At 38.3% G+C, this 14,338-nt stretch overlaps 1 protein-coding gene across 4 annotated transcripts in view; it reads right to left on the bottom strand.

The window, feature by feature from the left end:
* Positions 1-14,338, bottom strand: part of LRGUK (leucine rich repeats and guanylate kinase domain containing) — a 109,858-nt gene that overhangs the window by 85,208 nt on the left and 10,312 nt on the right. For all 4 annotated transcript variants that reach the window (XM_087430902.1, XM_004430835.3, XM_087430880.1 and 1 more), the window contains exons 3-5: positions 14,046-14,127; positions 10,423-10,523; positions 6,913-6,994 (exon numbers count right to left, since the gene is read on the bottom strand). In XM_087430902.1, coding sequence (XP_087287028.1) covers positions 6,913-6,994; positions 10,423-10,523; positions 14,046-14,127 — 265 coding nt within the window. The remainder of the gene's footprint in view (positions 1-6,912; positions 6,995-10,422; positions 10,524-14,045; positions 14,128-14,338) is intronic.

The raw sequence follows: 14,338 nt of genomic DNA, 5'->3' as shown, positions 1-14,338 counted from the left end.
GCACTGGGGCAAAGGGTGAGGAATTGACTGAACATCTCTGTTGAGAAATATGTTCATTTCAGAAAAATTGTCTCCTATTTCCCAACTCTTCACTCCCCCTTAAATTTCAAGGAATTTCAGGCACTATAAATTAATCAGGTTCTTGAGTAAAGAGTACTTACAGTGGCACAACAGCTTTTCCCCTAACACCTCCCACAGTCACATCACATGTGACTACAGCAACGATCACGGTCAACATGCAGGACTGGTCCATACAGAGCTCTGAGCTGCAGCTGGCTGTCAGGAATACTTTGTCTCCTCAATCTCCCCTTTTCTTATTTTAAGAATCTTCACAAAATGTTACTTGTCCTCCCTCCTTACATTATTCCTCCATGTTCTTTCATAGGTCCTGGGACTTTCCGGTAAGAAATATAATCTGATAAATCACTAAACTATCACAATGAATTAGCTTATTGGGTTAATCCTCTTAGCTACATTTTCATTTTAAAAGGCCACTATCAGGAGAACGAGACTCAAAGAACTCAAAGTCATCATACTGCATTCCAGCTCTAAAGTTTTACGATTCTGTGAATAAATCTTTTACAGTGGAATTTTAGATCCTCGTGGAAACTGAATGAAGGAGCCCAGTGGCACATTAGCATAACTTTACAGCTAGGGAAAAGTCCAACAACACATTTTTACATTTTGGCAATGCTGTCATCGGTTCACAGTGCTTGACATGAATTATTCACTAGTTCAGTATTCGCTCTTATTCATTTGTCCACAATCATAAAATATGGTTTGGGTGTATAGAAAACAGTTACTGAGAAATAAGTAAGAAATCCATCACAATTTTCCTAGTGGAGAGAACCACAATGATGGCCTTAATCAAAACCAATCCTGAAAGATCTATATCACCTTACCAGTGAAAAATGTTCTCCACCATAAAAGCGAATCTCTCTAAGAAATGAAACACGGATACACTTTATTTTTTTTTATTTTTTATTTTTTAAAGATTTATTTATTTATTTTTCCCCCCAAAGCCCCAGTAGATAGTTGTATGTCATAGCTGCACATCCTTCTAGTTGCTGCATGTGGGACATGGCCTCAGCATGGCCGGAGAAGAGGTGCGTCGGTGCACACCCAGGATCCGAACCCGGGCCGCCAGCAGCGGAGCGCACGCACTTAACCGCTAAGCCATGGGGCCGGCCCCACGCATACACTTTAAATGGCTATGTGACAAAAGTAGTAATTACTCAATGAATTGCAACATGGGAGAAACAATGTAATTCAGAAGACTAGTTTCAGTTCAACCGTTTTCTAAATAATCTTAGACTAGTCACTGAATCTCCCTGGGTTTTGGGCTCCTCTCCCATAAAATAACAGTTAGCACTAGATGATCTGTAAAGTCCAGTGTGGATTTAAAACTTCCATGAATCACTGTTTAAAATTCCATTATTCTATAATTATAAAACAAATTCCAATGAACAGTCAGTCAATATTTATAGGTAAAGAATAAATTGCATTCTTTCTTAAGACGAAATAAATTTCCTTATCCTTGGCAAAGTTTATCATCTTGTGATTTGGGATGATTATCAATAAGTAATCAGTTATTCACATATAAAAGGACAAAACAGCATAATAAAATAAACTGCAAAGTTGATATCATAGGTAATTTATTCCGAGGTATTAGTATAATCTACTATAATCACATTGCCAGCATGACTAGCTTGATTAACTGATTTTTTATTTTAAATAATTGCTCTTTAAATAATTGCTCTTTAATATTGATAATTACATTTTAATTTAACTTTATTTTAAACAAAAGTGCACTTTTTTCCCTCAAATAGAAAAGACACATACGCCCACTAAGGAAATCTTGAACAAATATAAAAAGTATAAAAAAGACAACCAAATTTCTAAAGCATTCATAAAAGGACAAATGGAATGGCATCAGATGAGGAAAGCACACCTTGCAAGCTTAGAGCAAAGTGTGGTCCTAAACTGATTAGCTTAGAGCCAAGTGTGGTCCTCAGACCAGCAATATCAGCATCACTGAGGAAGTTGTTAGAAATGTAAATTCTGGGCCGGCCCGTGGCCTAGCGGTTAAGTGCGTGCGCTCCGTTGCTGGCAGCCCGGGTTCGGATCCCAGGCACGCACTGACGCACCACTTCTCCGGCCATGCTGAGGCAGCGTCCCACATACAGCAACTGGAAGGATGTGCAACTATGACATGCAACTATCTACTGGGGCTTTGGGGGGAAAAAAATAAAATCTTTAAAAAAAAAAAGAAAAAAAGAAATGTAAATTCTCAGGTACCCCAGACCTACTCAACCAGAAGTTCTGAGGATGGAGGCCAGCAATAGGCGTTTTAACAAGCCCTCCAGGGGATTCTAACACAGCCGAAGTTTGAAGCTTGATAAATAATTGTTTTCAAAGAAATTAACTTATAATGTTCAGATTTAAAAAATTTTTAATGGACACAGGTACATCACTCACCCATACATGGCCTGCTTTCATTTACTGTTAAAAATATGGTGAACACTCTTGAACTCACCATCACCCTTACCCGAGAAGTAGAACATTAGCAATAACTTACATCTACCTCTGTGCACCTCTCCTGTCACATCCTGATGTCTTGCTCTCAGAGATAACCACTATGATGAATTGTCTATTTTCTCCTCCCTTTTCCCTTTTGGTTTTATACCTAAATTATATTTAGTTTTATGAAGATTCATCTTTATTGCTGCATGGAGATATAGTTCACTCATTTTCACTACTGTATGATATGTTATTGTGTGAGTATACCATAATTTATGCTTTCTCTTATCAATGAGTATTTAGGCTATTTCAATTTTTTGCTATTACAAGCAATGTTGCTAGAAGCATTCTTATACCTCCAGATACATGCATGCTAAACTTCCCATATGCAGGAATGAAAGTGCTAAGTCATAGGAAACTTGGGTGTTCAACTTTACAAGATAGTATAAAATTGTTTTCCAAAGCAGTTGAACTAATTTTATAACAATAAGGAAGAAAAAGAAAAGATTCTTTTGATCTACATGTTCTCCAACACCTGGTATTTTTAGATTTCTTAAATGTTGTCAATTGAATAGATATAATATGGCATCTCATGTGGTCTTGAGTGGCATTTCTCTGAATACAAAAGAGAATGACATCTCTTCAAAGGTTTATTAGCCTTATCTGATTCACTTTCTACAAAATTCTTTTTACACATCTTCTGATCCAGGAACATGGGATATATTTCTCTTTTAGTTAAGTCTTTAATACTCATCAATACAGTTTTACTATGTCCCTCCCCACAGGTCTTATTCATGTTTAATAAGATTCATTTTTATTGTTCTTGTAAATGGTGTCTCTCTTTAAAGTTGTTTCCTAATTGCTTGTTTATGGTGTAGAGAAATGCACTTGATTTCTGTTTACTGAAATCACATCCAACTACCTTGCTGAACTCCCAAAACTATTATTTCTAGTGGTTTATTGCAAGTTCTTTTTGATATTTGTTATAGACAATCATATTATTTGCAAAGAATGACTTTTATTTTCTCCTTATCAATTTTTATACCTTTAATTTCTTTCTTGTGTTTTATGGTGCTAAGACTTCCAAAACAATGATGGATACAGGTAGCAATGGTGGATATCTTGTCTTGTTCCCGATTTTAATGAATGCTTAGAACATGTCACCAATTAAAATAAAGTTAGTTTCAAATATTTTTGTAGACATTCTTTATAAAGTTGAGGAAATTCCCTATCACTAGTTTACTAAGAGATTTTATTGTGAATGAGTACTGGATTTTATTAAACTTTTTATGTCTATTGAGTTTCTATATCTACTGATCATATGGTTTATTTCCCTTAATCTGTTAATGTAGTTTATTGACATCACTGATTTTCTAATATTAAACCATCCTTATATCCATGAGATAAACCTAACTTGGTCATGCTATATTACCTTTTTCATATACTGTCAGATTCAGTTTGCTAATATTTTGTTTAGGATTTTTACATCTATATCATGAGGGAAATGAGTCTGTCATTTTCATTTTTCGTATGCTTCCATGTCTGGTTTGGATATTGAAGTAACCTCATTAGAATGAATTGTTAATACACCACCTATTTTTAATCTTTGAAAAAATTGTTCATTATTGCAAGGTCTGTTATAGAAAGTTTGGGTCTGGTGGGCTTTTTTGCATGAAGATTTTTAATTTAGTTTATTTCAGTTTTTAATGAACTCCTTTCATAGTTACAGGACTACTCAGGGTTTCTATTTCGAAATCAGCATTTTGGTGCAGAATATTTTTATAGAAATTTGTCCATTTCATCTAAGTTTTCAAACGTACTGGCATAAAAAAGTTGTTTAAAAATTCTCTTATTGGGGCCAGCCCAGTGGCACAAGCTGTTAAGTGCGCGTGCTCCACTGCGGCGGACCAGGGTTCGCCGGTTCGGATCCCGGGCGCGCAACGATGCACTGCTTGGCAAGCCATGCTGTGGCGGCGTCCCATATAAAGTGGAGGAAGATGGGCACAGATGTTAGCCCAGGGCCAGTCTTCCTCAGCAAAAAAAAAAAAAAAAAAAGGAGGATTGGCAGATGTTAGCACAGGGCTGATCTCCTCACCAAAAAAAAAAAAATTTCTCTTATTATCTCAAAGCTTTTTAGTTTTTTCAAAAATATAATTATACACAATACACTTGAACAGAACAAAGAGGCATATTTAGTACTGTTTAAAAACTAGCCTACTATCTTTTCAAAATTGTAAGCTATCTAAGAAGTTTATTTCATTAATAGTTTATGAAGGGTAGCTTGTTTTGCCTACTTGTCTTTGCATTTTAAAAAACACAGGTGAGGAATGTTACATTCTAATTACGTGTCCTTGTTCTGAATTTCAATTTGTTCTGATGTAATAATTACAGCTTTTTACGCTTTGGAGATAAGATTCAATTGCTACATCTAAAGTCAAGTTAAAAAAAAACCCTAATTCCTTTCTTCATGATATTTGACAGATACAAAGTCATAATAATTTAGTTTTTACATGAAAAGATAAATTCATATAGAAATTAAGACTCTCATGATAGAAATGTTTTAAACTGCCTTCTTTGTTTGAGTCCAAAATATTGTAGAGTTGTTTTCTCTGGCAATTCCATGCTGTACATACAAGAATATTTTTCTGAGACAGAGCTCAGACTGTCAAACTCCAGACTGTCATGTCACCATCCTCATTCAGGGTACCCTGAAGACTCGAAGGGGCTCTGGATCTCCATCTCTTTTGGCCGGTAAGAGTTTAGGGGGGCAGCTGACCTCTAGACCAGTGCTTCTCAAGCTGTAATGTGCATTCACACCACTTGGGGGGGGGAGTCTTGTTAAAAATGCAGATTCTGGGGGCCGGCCCGGTGGCGCAGCGGTTAAGTGTGCACGCTCTGCTTCAGCGGCCCAGGGTTTGCAGGTTCCGATCCCGGGCACGCACCAATGCACCACCTGTCAAGCCATGCTGTGGCGGTGTCCCATATAAAGTAGAGGAAGATGGGCACAGATGTTAGCCCAGGGCCAATCTTCCTCAGCAAAAAAAGAGTAGTATCGGCATCAGATGTTAGCTTAGGGCTGATCTTCCTCAAAAAAAAAAAAAAATTGCAGATTCTGATTTCATAGGTCTGGGGTCAAGTTCAAGAGTCTGCATTTTTAACAAGTTCCGGGCAACGCTGATGCTGCTGGTCCTCCCTGAGCAGCATTCTGCTAGATGGCCTGAGATGAGTGGATTTGTGAGCCACACGGCTTCTGGGCTGTCAGACTCTATCTCTTTGTGAATTCAATATAGATGACAGTCAAGCATCAAGTGAGGTTCTATGGACAGGTGCTGCTAATGTATACGACGTTTAGTTTGTCATCAAAACATTTCATTTTCTCATTAGCTACGTTCAGGAGAACTTCTCCTTTTGAGAGCACCATCTAAATGTCCACTCGTTGCTCATTTTCACACATAAGTTCTAAAAAGAGTGGCGCTGTGTCCTAAGCTTTCCATCATATATGAATAAAGGTTTTTTTCCTATAAAATATGTCTTCAAGAAAATGTACCTCCTGTTCTCCTCACATCTCAGCCCTATTACAGGTGTAGTGTATACTAGCTGCTGCCACATCCCTGGAATGAGGCACCCAAGGGCAATCAATTCCTCTCCACTCTGCCGTGAAAAATCCTCAGGTGGGTAGAAAGATGCTTACTGAGAAAGAGAAGGTGCTGCTCCCTCATCTCCCAGAGAACATCAGCCCCCTGGTGTAAAGAAAAGACTCGAGCTCATTAAACTCACAGATCCCCAATTAACCCCCTAGGCTCCAGAAGCTAAAGTGTGCCGCCTACTTGAAAGTAGGTGCTGTCTAATTGGGAGCCTGACTCATGCAATAGATATGTTCCTGAAGTTGGTTGCTAATCAAAAGTTGTTGGTTTTGCTTTTTTTTTTTTATGAATGCACATTTTAAATACACACAGAAGCTTGTTATTTCAAGAAAGCTTAGTATGAATTCTTTTGTGAAATAATCACTAATTTTCCTTTTCGCTATATCTGGATTTTCAGCTACTGAATTTATAGAAAATAGGGCAGAAGTTTAAGTAAATTTGAAAAGGAGTCAGTTAAAACAGAACTTCTTATCTGGCTCTAGAATTAAAAATAAGCCTCCTTTTATCAGAAGAATAACTGTCTTACTTAGCTTTTCGGGTAGAAGATGCTCTTGGCAAGCTTTGACTTGCAATCCCACTCCTTGGTAAATAAAATATCTTTCCTCATTTTGTGAATATCAATTCTTAATCATTTAAATGAGCCACACATCTCTAGTAAATTGCTTATCTGGTACTAGTCTGTCAGCTGGTACATATTTATTAATGGCCCTATTAACCAAATTTTCCCCTTTATTCATTCAAAGGATACTGTCCAAAATTAGTTTAGTGAGAGCCTGGTATGCCGACAAATCACACATTTCAGAAATTTGGTTGCAGGAAAAATCCACCTTCTGATGAGAAAAAGAGAATAATATATCACACTTTATTTTTCATTCATCTTAACCACAATAATTAATTGCACAAGAAGAATGTATTTCTGGATGTGGGGTTAGAATGCATTATTGAAAATACACTAAGGCTATCATATTTACTAATATTGAATCATTTTCTAACTGGGATCCTTGTCTGTCCCTTGAGAGAGATTGAAGAGGAGACTTCGTAGCTGGGCAGACATCCCCACAACCCCATTGCTTCCAATTCCTGCTGTAATTCTCTCCATTTTCAGCATTAATTTTAAACTTTCTTGATCTTTCTTCAGGATTTACCTCAATTTCACCCTTAGTTACCACCATTCCTTTCATTTTCTCTAATGCCTTGTAAACTCTATTCACTTAGTTTATATGCATATCCTGTGTCCCTTTTCTTTGCCATTTCTATTTCTATCTCAATATATTCTCCCATGCCACCCCCTAAATGCCAGAAAAATCTTTCTTATTCATCCCTCAGGCCACACCTCTTCAACTTAACACTCTTTCTCAAAACTGACTATTTTAGGAAAGCATTCTCAGCAACATCAGTTGTTCCTACTCAAAAATATGAGACTAAAGAAAAGCAACATTAAGTATTTTTGTTTAATTATTCACCTACTGGCAAAAGATAAACAAAAACAATTTCTTTTTTAAAAAAGGAAAGAAAAACCCAACTTTTTGAAATGCTGCATCAATAACTTGCTGGTTACATCGTAATCATTTTCTGGAAAACTATCAAGCAACTATATAATAAGCACTATTCTTATCTTCTTGTGCCCTTTAAAACAGTGATTCCATCCTCAAAAACGTACTAAGATTATTTTATCAATGTACTAAATATTAAATACTTTAAATACTAAAAACTTTAAAAACTTGAAATATTAAAAAAAAAATTGGAAACGACTCAAGTGGCAAGAGTAGAAAGCAGGTTAAGTTGGTTACGATATAGTAACAGGACTACACAGTAAAATATAAGTGTGTGGGCCATGTGAAAAAGTAGAAATGTGCAAAATACTGTTAGTAAAAAAAAAAATCAGAACACAAAATTTCATGCGTATACAAATTTCAACTATGTAAAATGCATACCATAACTGAAATAAGAAGTCAGTTTGGCATGATGTAATGAAGTTTCACATTCATTTTTTTTTCCTATGAAATAATGATGGACTAGAAATAAATTTATAATTATCTGAGCTTACTTATATTCGACACTTTTTTCATCAACACCTTTCACTCTTGTGCCATAGCTGGTGTCTGCTCATGCTATCCATTCAACTACACCACTGTCAGGGCTACATGCCAGTACTATGCCTTCTCTCAACCTATGATATTAGGTCTGTTGAGAGACCTTAAATGGGTTTTGGTATCGCTCTGACTCCCACTGGGAGTTCCATTGGAATCCAAGGTTTGCAGGAAGTACTCATCAATCAAATGAACCTTCTGCACCTACTAAGAACAAAAGCATTCTAGGAAATACAAAGAGGGCAGGACCAAGCCCCTGCTCTTTAGGAAATGTATGCTTTCTCTGGTTGGTGGCTCAAGGCTCAAGATAATAAGTGAAAAGGAAGCAGAGCTTTCCGAGAGCGTGGGACGTTGTACACAAGCCTGATTTACTGGGAAGATACAGGCTTTGGGTCAATCCCAGTCCTGCTGGCTCTCAGCAAAGATTAAATAAGTTACTTAACCTTTCTATACTTCAATGTCCTCATCTGTAAAATGGGACCATTCCAGCTGCCTCACAGCTTTATTGGGAGGATTAAATAAGATAATGCACTGAAAACATCGGAAAGCCTTAATCGTTCCCCTCCCAGGTTCACAGAGGGTTCACAGGGGGTTCCCAGGGGGCTGAAGCACCTCCTCAGGGCCGTCTGGCACTTTCCGGGCACTTCTCTAAAGTTGTCAGTACATTTGCTCTGGGCACTTCTCTAAAGTTATCAATACGTACAAGGGAGCTCGGAACCTTAAAGATGGGGTTTCTGATTTGTTTTTGTTCGTTGGTGGAGTCTTTTTGGGAGGGGGTAAGGTAAGGGTGTGAATGAAAGAAACTCCAAGGAAGGTTTTTCCAGGGAAGGGGTCATGCTGATTCCCTGTGGTTTAGAGCAAGGCGGAATGGGACAGCAAAGGAGGGAGAGTTGAAACAGCCCTGCAAATACAATTCCCGAGAACCTAGAGACCATGTGGCCCCACAGGGAGTACAAACAGGCACCTCGTGTGGCTTATTTGGACAAAGGAATACCACCCTGGCAAGAAATATAATTTCAAAAAGAAAAAACACACTACTGATAAAAACGGAGTGATGTGAAACAATAGAAGAAAAATTAAGAAGGGTGTGTCTCACTGGCAGGAGGGAGGAATCAGATTCTTGATTTCAAACAGATTTACGTATTTGTGCAAGCCCCGGCAGAATACTTGGCATCTAAGTTAATTTGGTTTGTAAATAAAATAAAACTAATGGATAATAAAAGGCAATAGTTGATATCAATTCCTAAAAATAACTTTTTAATGAAATATTTGAGTCCAATAGAACAGCACTAATCCTAAGCTTATGGCAATGATCCCAAATTTGTCAGCACTTTAGAGACACCTGGTTGTCTTTTAAAAATTCCCACGCCCGGGCCTTACACTGGACCACTTGAATCAGAATCTCTAGCAGTGGGATCCAGGCATCAGGGGTTTTTAAAACTCCCTGGGTAATTCCAATGTGCAGAAAAGCTTGGGAACCACTAATCTATGACCTCTCTGCTTAAGTATGGTCCATGCACCAGCAGCAATGGTATTGCCTGGAAGGTTGTTAGAAATCACAGTCTCAGGCCCCACCCCAGACCTACTGGGTCAAGAAGCTCATTTTCACAAGAACCCCAATCTACCCACGTGCACACGAAAGCGTGAGACACAGCACTCTACAGCACAGCAAGCTGCTCCACCAACCACTGTGCACAGAGTTCATTTCTGCCTCTGAAATGCAAAAGCAAGTGCAGAGAAGCAAGAATGAAGATCTGAGAGCGCTGCTTTCTAAAAAAGTTAAAGCTTGGATAAATAAAGGGGCAAAATATGAGCCCCCAGGACACTTTGTACAGATTTTTGGGGTACAAAGTTGTTTTGCTATAATAAAAATATACAAATAATAGCTAGTATTTAGGTAAGGGAGAGAGAATGGAAGGAAGCTAGTTCTTCGGTTTGAACACTAGGGTTTAGCAAAGATTCCTAAAAAGATTCTGTTCATAGACCATCTCCCTTTTCCAAAATAAATGATACACAAATCCTTCTCCTTTTTAATTTCTTTTCAGATACTTATGCTATTTACCCCTACATCTTATTCTTTCTGAATTCTCTATTTTAGTGCTGTTTTGCTTATTACTGTACTTTGCAAACTAGTTAACATATGTAGTCAGTGTATTGATAAAGTCTACCTTGAGATTTTTGGGTGGCTTGAAATCGAAGAATGTAGTCAGTTTATTTTGAGAAGCATTAAGTTCCAGAAGATAAGGCATACAACTCACACAAGATAAATCTGGGGGGAAAAATAAAGAAAGAATAAGGTAAGCCAATAAAATAAAAATTAGATAAAGTCGTTAAAAACAGCATATGCTCCAGCAGAAAAATTTTTAATTATGCCAGATGTAAGCACATCTTTATTCCAGATGAGTGATATGAGTAAAAACAGGAGTGTGTGAAACACACAAATACACACACTGCACGCACACAGTGTGGAAAACTCTCCATGAGCCCATAATTTAACCTTCTTCCCCAGGGCCTCCCCACCTCTTCCATCCCCCTCTTTCCAAGACAGCCAAGTAAAAGATGACTGAGGCCACCTCTGTGTCCCAGTTCACCCTCCCCCAAGCTGCTAACAGACAAAAGCTTCAAAAATTGCTAGCCACAGAGGAAAAGACAAGAAACTAATGCCTTAGATAATCCTCTTGAAAATCAGTCCCTAAATAACTGAATTAGGTCTTTTCAGAAAGATTGAAAATGCCACAATTAGAGAACTTTCTTCGTTATAAATTAAATTTTGTTTTACTTGGACTTAATCCTAAACCTCACTAATTATTTGAAGTGATTTAAATTATTGCTATTATTTTACTTTGACTCTGGATTGGGTCAAATGTATGTCTGATTTTGCATTTTATCCCAAGCAAATATTCTGAACCTCGAATACTAAGTAAAGGACTATACCGCTAATATTCACTCCTAAAGAAACTGCATATAAAGCATTAAAACGGTGAAGAATTGTGTTGCCTTTCTCTGTCACTGTCCAGCAAACGCACTTGGGGGCAGCAGGACGAATTAGGGAAAGGCTCAGGAAGAATCACATGACGAGAGCTTACAGCCTGTGACTTGTTTCTCCACCTGAAAATGGTAATAATAATGTCTCCTTCTCTTCTCATTCTAGATCATAGAACCAGCGATTACAGCCCCTCAGAGGATGCCCCTGGTGGGTGAATGGAGCCTCCACACCTGAAGCCAAGCAAAGTGCTTCTACCTTTGACCAGGTGGCAAAGACACATCCAGCCCAGGAGAAGGAAGCAAGGCCGAGCAGCTGGGGCCGTGCCCTGGAGTAGGTGGAACAAGCAATGTGAGGGTCACCTGGCCCCCCATGCCCCCCACAACACTTTTCCTTCTCAAGGGACACTGAAGCCAGAATATCCTGATTTCTACTTCACTTGTCTGGTGTAAACCACATCCTTCTTTAGTCTGTTGTATTTTTTTTTTTTAATTTTTATTTATTTATTTTTTTCCCCCAAAGCCCCAGTAGATAGTTGTATGTCATAGTTGCACAGTCTTCTAGTTGCTGTATGTGGGACACAGCCTCAGCATGGCCGGAGCAGCGGTGCGTCGGTGGGCACCAGGATCCGAACCCGGGCCGCCAGCAGCGGAGCGCGCGCACTTAACGCTAAGCCACGGGGCCAGCCCTAGCCTGTCGTTCTTATGGAATCAGTCTAGGAGGGACGATACATTGAAATATCAACACTTGGGTGGGAATTAATGAGTGAACCCAGGAAGGCTGCCTGTTAGGGGAATCCTAAGGAGAAACTGTCATGGCTTTACAAGTTTTGCCTATTTGTTCATTCTGAGGTCAGCTCCATGTCTGTCAGGAGTGGTCTCAACTATTAATTTCCACCAGCCCCCAGACCCCCTTGGAGATGATCTTTCTGTGGGCAGGTAAGTGCTGTACTATGGAGTTCTGTATTGAAGCAGAAGTAGCAACCACCACTTAGATAAAGAGATGGCAGGTACATTTCATACTTTGTAGATGGCCAATGCTTTCAAATCACCGACAAAAAAAATCCATGCTCTGGGTTGCTGGCCTTCTAACTCTGGCAGCCCCCTTAATTCCCTATTCAGTGTAGTGACCTCTGTGTCCACCAGGTGGCAGGAGCTCCTCATGTCTCCACTCGTGGTCCTCAAAGTGTGGTCCTGGACCAGCAGCGCCAGCTTCACCGCGGAACTAATTAGAGACGCAAATTCTCAAGTCCCACCCCAAATCTACCGAATGAGGAACCACGAGGGTGGGGCGCAACCATCCGTGTTTCAACAGCACCTCTCCCCCCACCAGCTGATTCTGATGCAAGTTGAAATTCGGTCTACACCAGATCATCAATAAAGCTGTCCTCACAAAAAGAGAAATATACTGTACTTATACACAGTAGGTTCTCAAATGGTTGATGAGTTAATAAAATGGACCATAAAAGATTAAAGACTGATCTGAAGATGAAAGCTTCACTGCCAACTGTGGACTCCTTGCTCAAGCAGCAAGGGTATGAAGCCACATTTTCCTCTTCACTAGCACTAAGCATTGTTGAAGACACCCACCACACTGCAATTCCTTATCCAGTAAATGAAACCATCCTAGGAGGTGTGGGGTGCAGGGAGAGCTCCTCCCAATAACACTAAAAAAGTCTTCCCAGTGATACGATATGTGGCATTTGCTTTAAAATAACTCTGGGGAATGGGGGCAGAGAGGTACAGATAAAGCAACATGAGCCAGGGGCTGATAACTGTTGAACCTGAATATTCACTACAGTAGTCTCTCTACTTGTGTACATGTTTGTAAGTTTCCATTAGAAAGTTTTATAAAACTAGAAAAAAAATTTAAAAATTTCAAAAACAGTAGCATTTTAAGAATTAATATATACTAGAATATTTCTTAGTCATTGAAATGAAAGTGGATTTTAATTATTGCAGTCATGTGAATGGAAAAATTTAAAAATGAGCCAGAGAAGACCATATCGGCAATATTCAATTGTCATAAAAAAAGACAGGCTAAAGAAGTGAGTAGACAGATTATCAGTGAAGAAAGCAGATCAGAAAAAAGGATTTGCTTCCTTCCCTAGAAGTCGAAAGAAAAGAAATTGTACACTTTAACTTCAAATAAGATCAGAAAATTAGAAACATGGATCAAGCTTTGAAGAAACTGTGACTAATTTCACTAAATGTGAGCAAGGTGTCACAACAAATACGTTAAATAGAACTACACATGGCAGAGTTAGAGTTAAAAGAATCAACTAGATACAGAGAGACAGCAAGAAGAGGGGAAAAATTAATTTGTGAATCCCTGGTGCTCAAATAGGAAGAACGGAAATAGCTAGCCAGGATTAAAATGTAGATGCAAATGCAAAATAAAGAAAAGAATCCATTAAAGGAAAAACAAAACAGGACTAATTCATCTACACTGAACAAACTAATAGAGGGAAAGAAAAGAGAATCATAAAATATTCAGGAAGTATTAAAGAAGTAACGATTCATCTCTTAAAAGGAAAAAGCAAAGCAAACATTCCATCTGATACTCTTCAATATCACTGAGTGCCTCTCAACCATAACATAAGATGGCATGTTTGCTGACCTGTGCCTTTTTCTTTATCACTAGTCATTGACGCCTTTTTTACAGGGAAAGCAGAGGATCAATATGTAAATTGATCCACAATAGTACTTATATCAAGTTTTGTAGTATTAAACTATATTACATACGGCAAAGCTTAAATTTTGAAATAATTCAGTGATCCATCAATTTACTAGAATAATAATTACATACCTCCAATTTTATTTACTGAAAGATCCAATTTCTGTAGGTGAACATATCCACAGAGAATGCTAACGTCAATTAAATCACAACCCTGAGAAAATAAAAGATAAAAGACTTTAATGTTGTTTTAACAGGTTAGTACTAGCCTTCTCGCAATATCTGGAAATAATGGTTGACAAAAGAAATCCAGAATTTCTTTCAAAAGTATGGTAGAAGTGAGAGAACAAAATCTGAAGCCTACTACTAATAGGATCTCAAAACAGACTACACACACCATCAAAAAACGCATTCCTCTGAAGAAA

This window comes from Ceratotherium simum, chromosome 1 (assembly GCF_057802395.1).
Source record: "Ceratotherium simum simum isolate JZ-2026a chromosome 1, ASM5780239v1, whole genome shotgun sequence".
NCBI lineage: Eukaryota > Metazoa > Chordata > Mammalia > Perissodactyla > Rhinocerotidae > Ceratotherium > Ceratotherium simum.
Note: the sequence above shows the minus strand (reverse complement) of the source record. Positions and strands in the feature narration are given on the sequence as shown.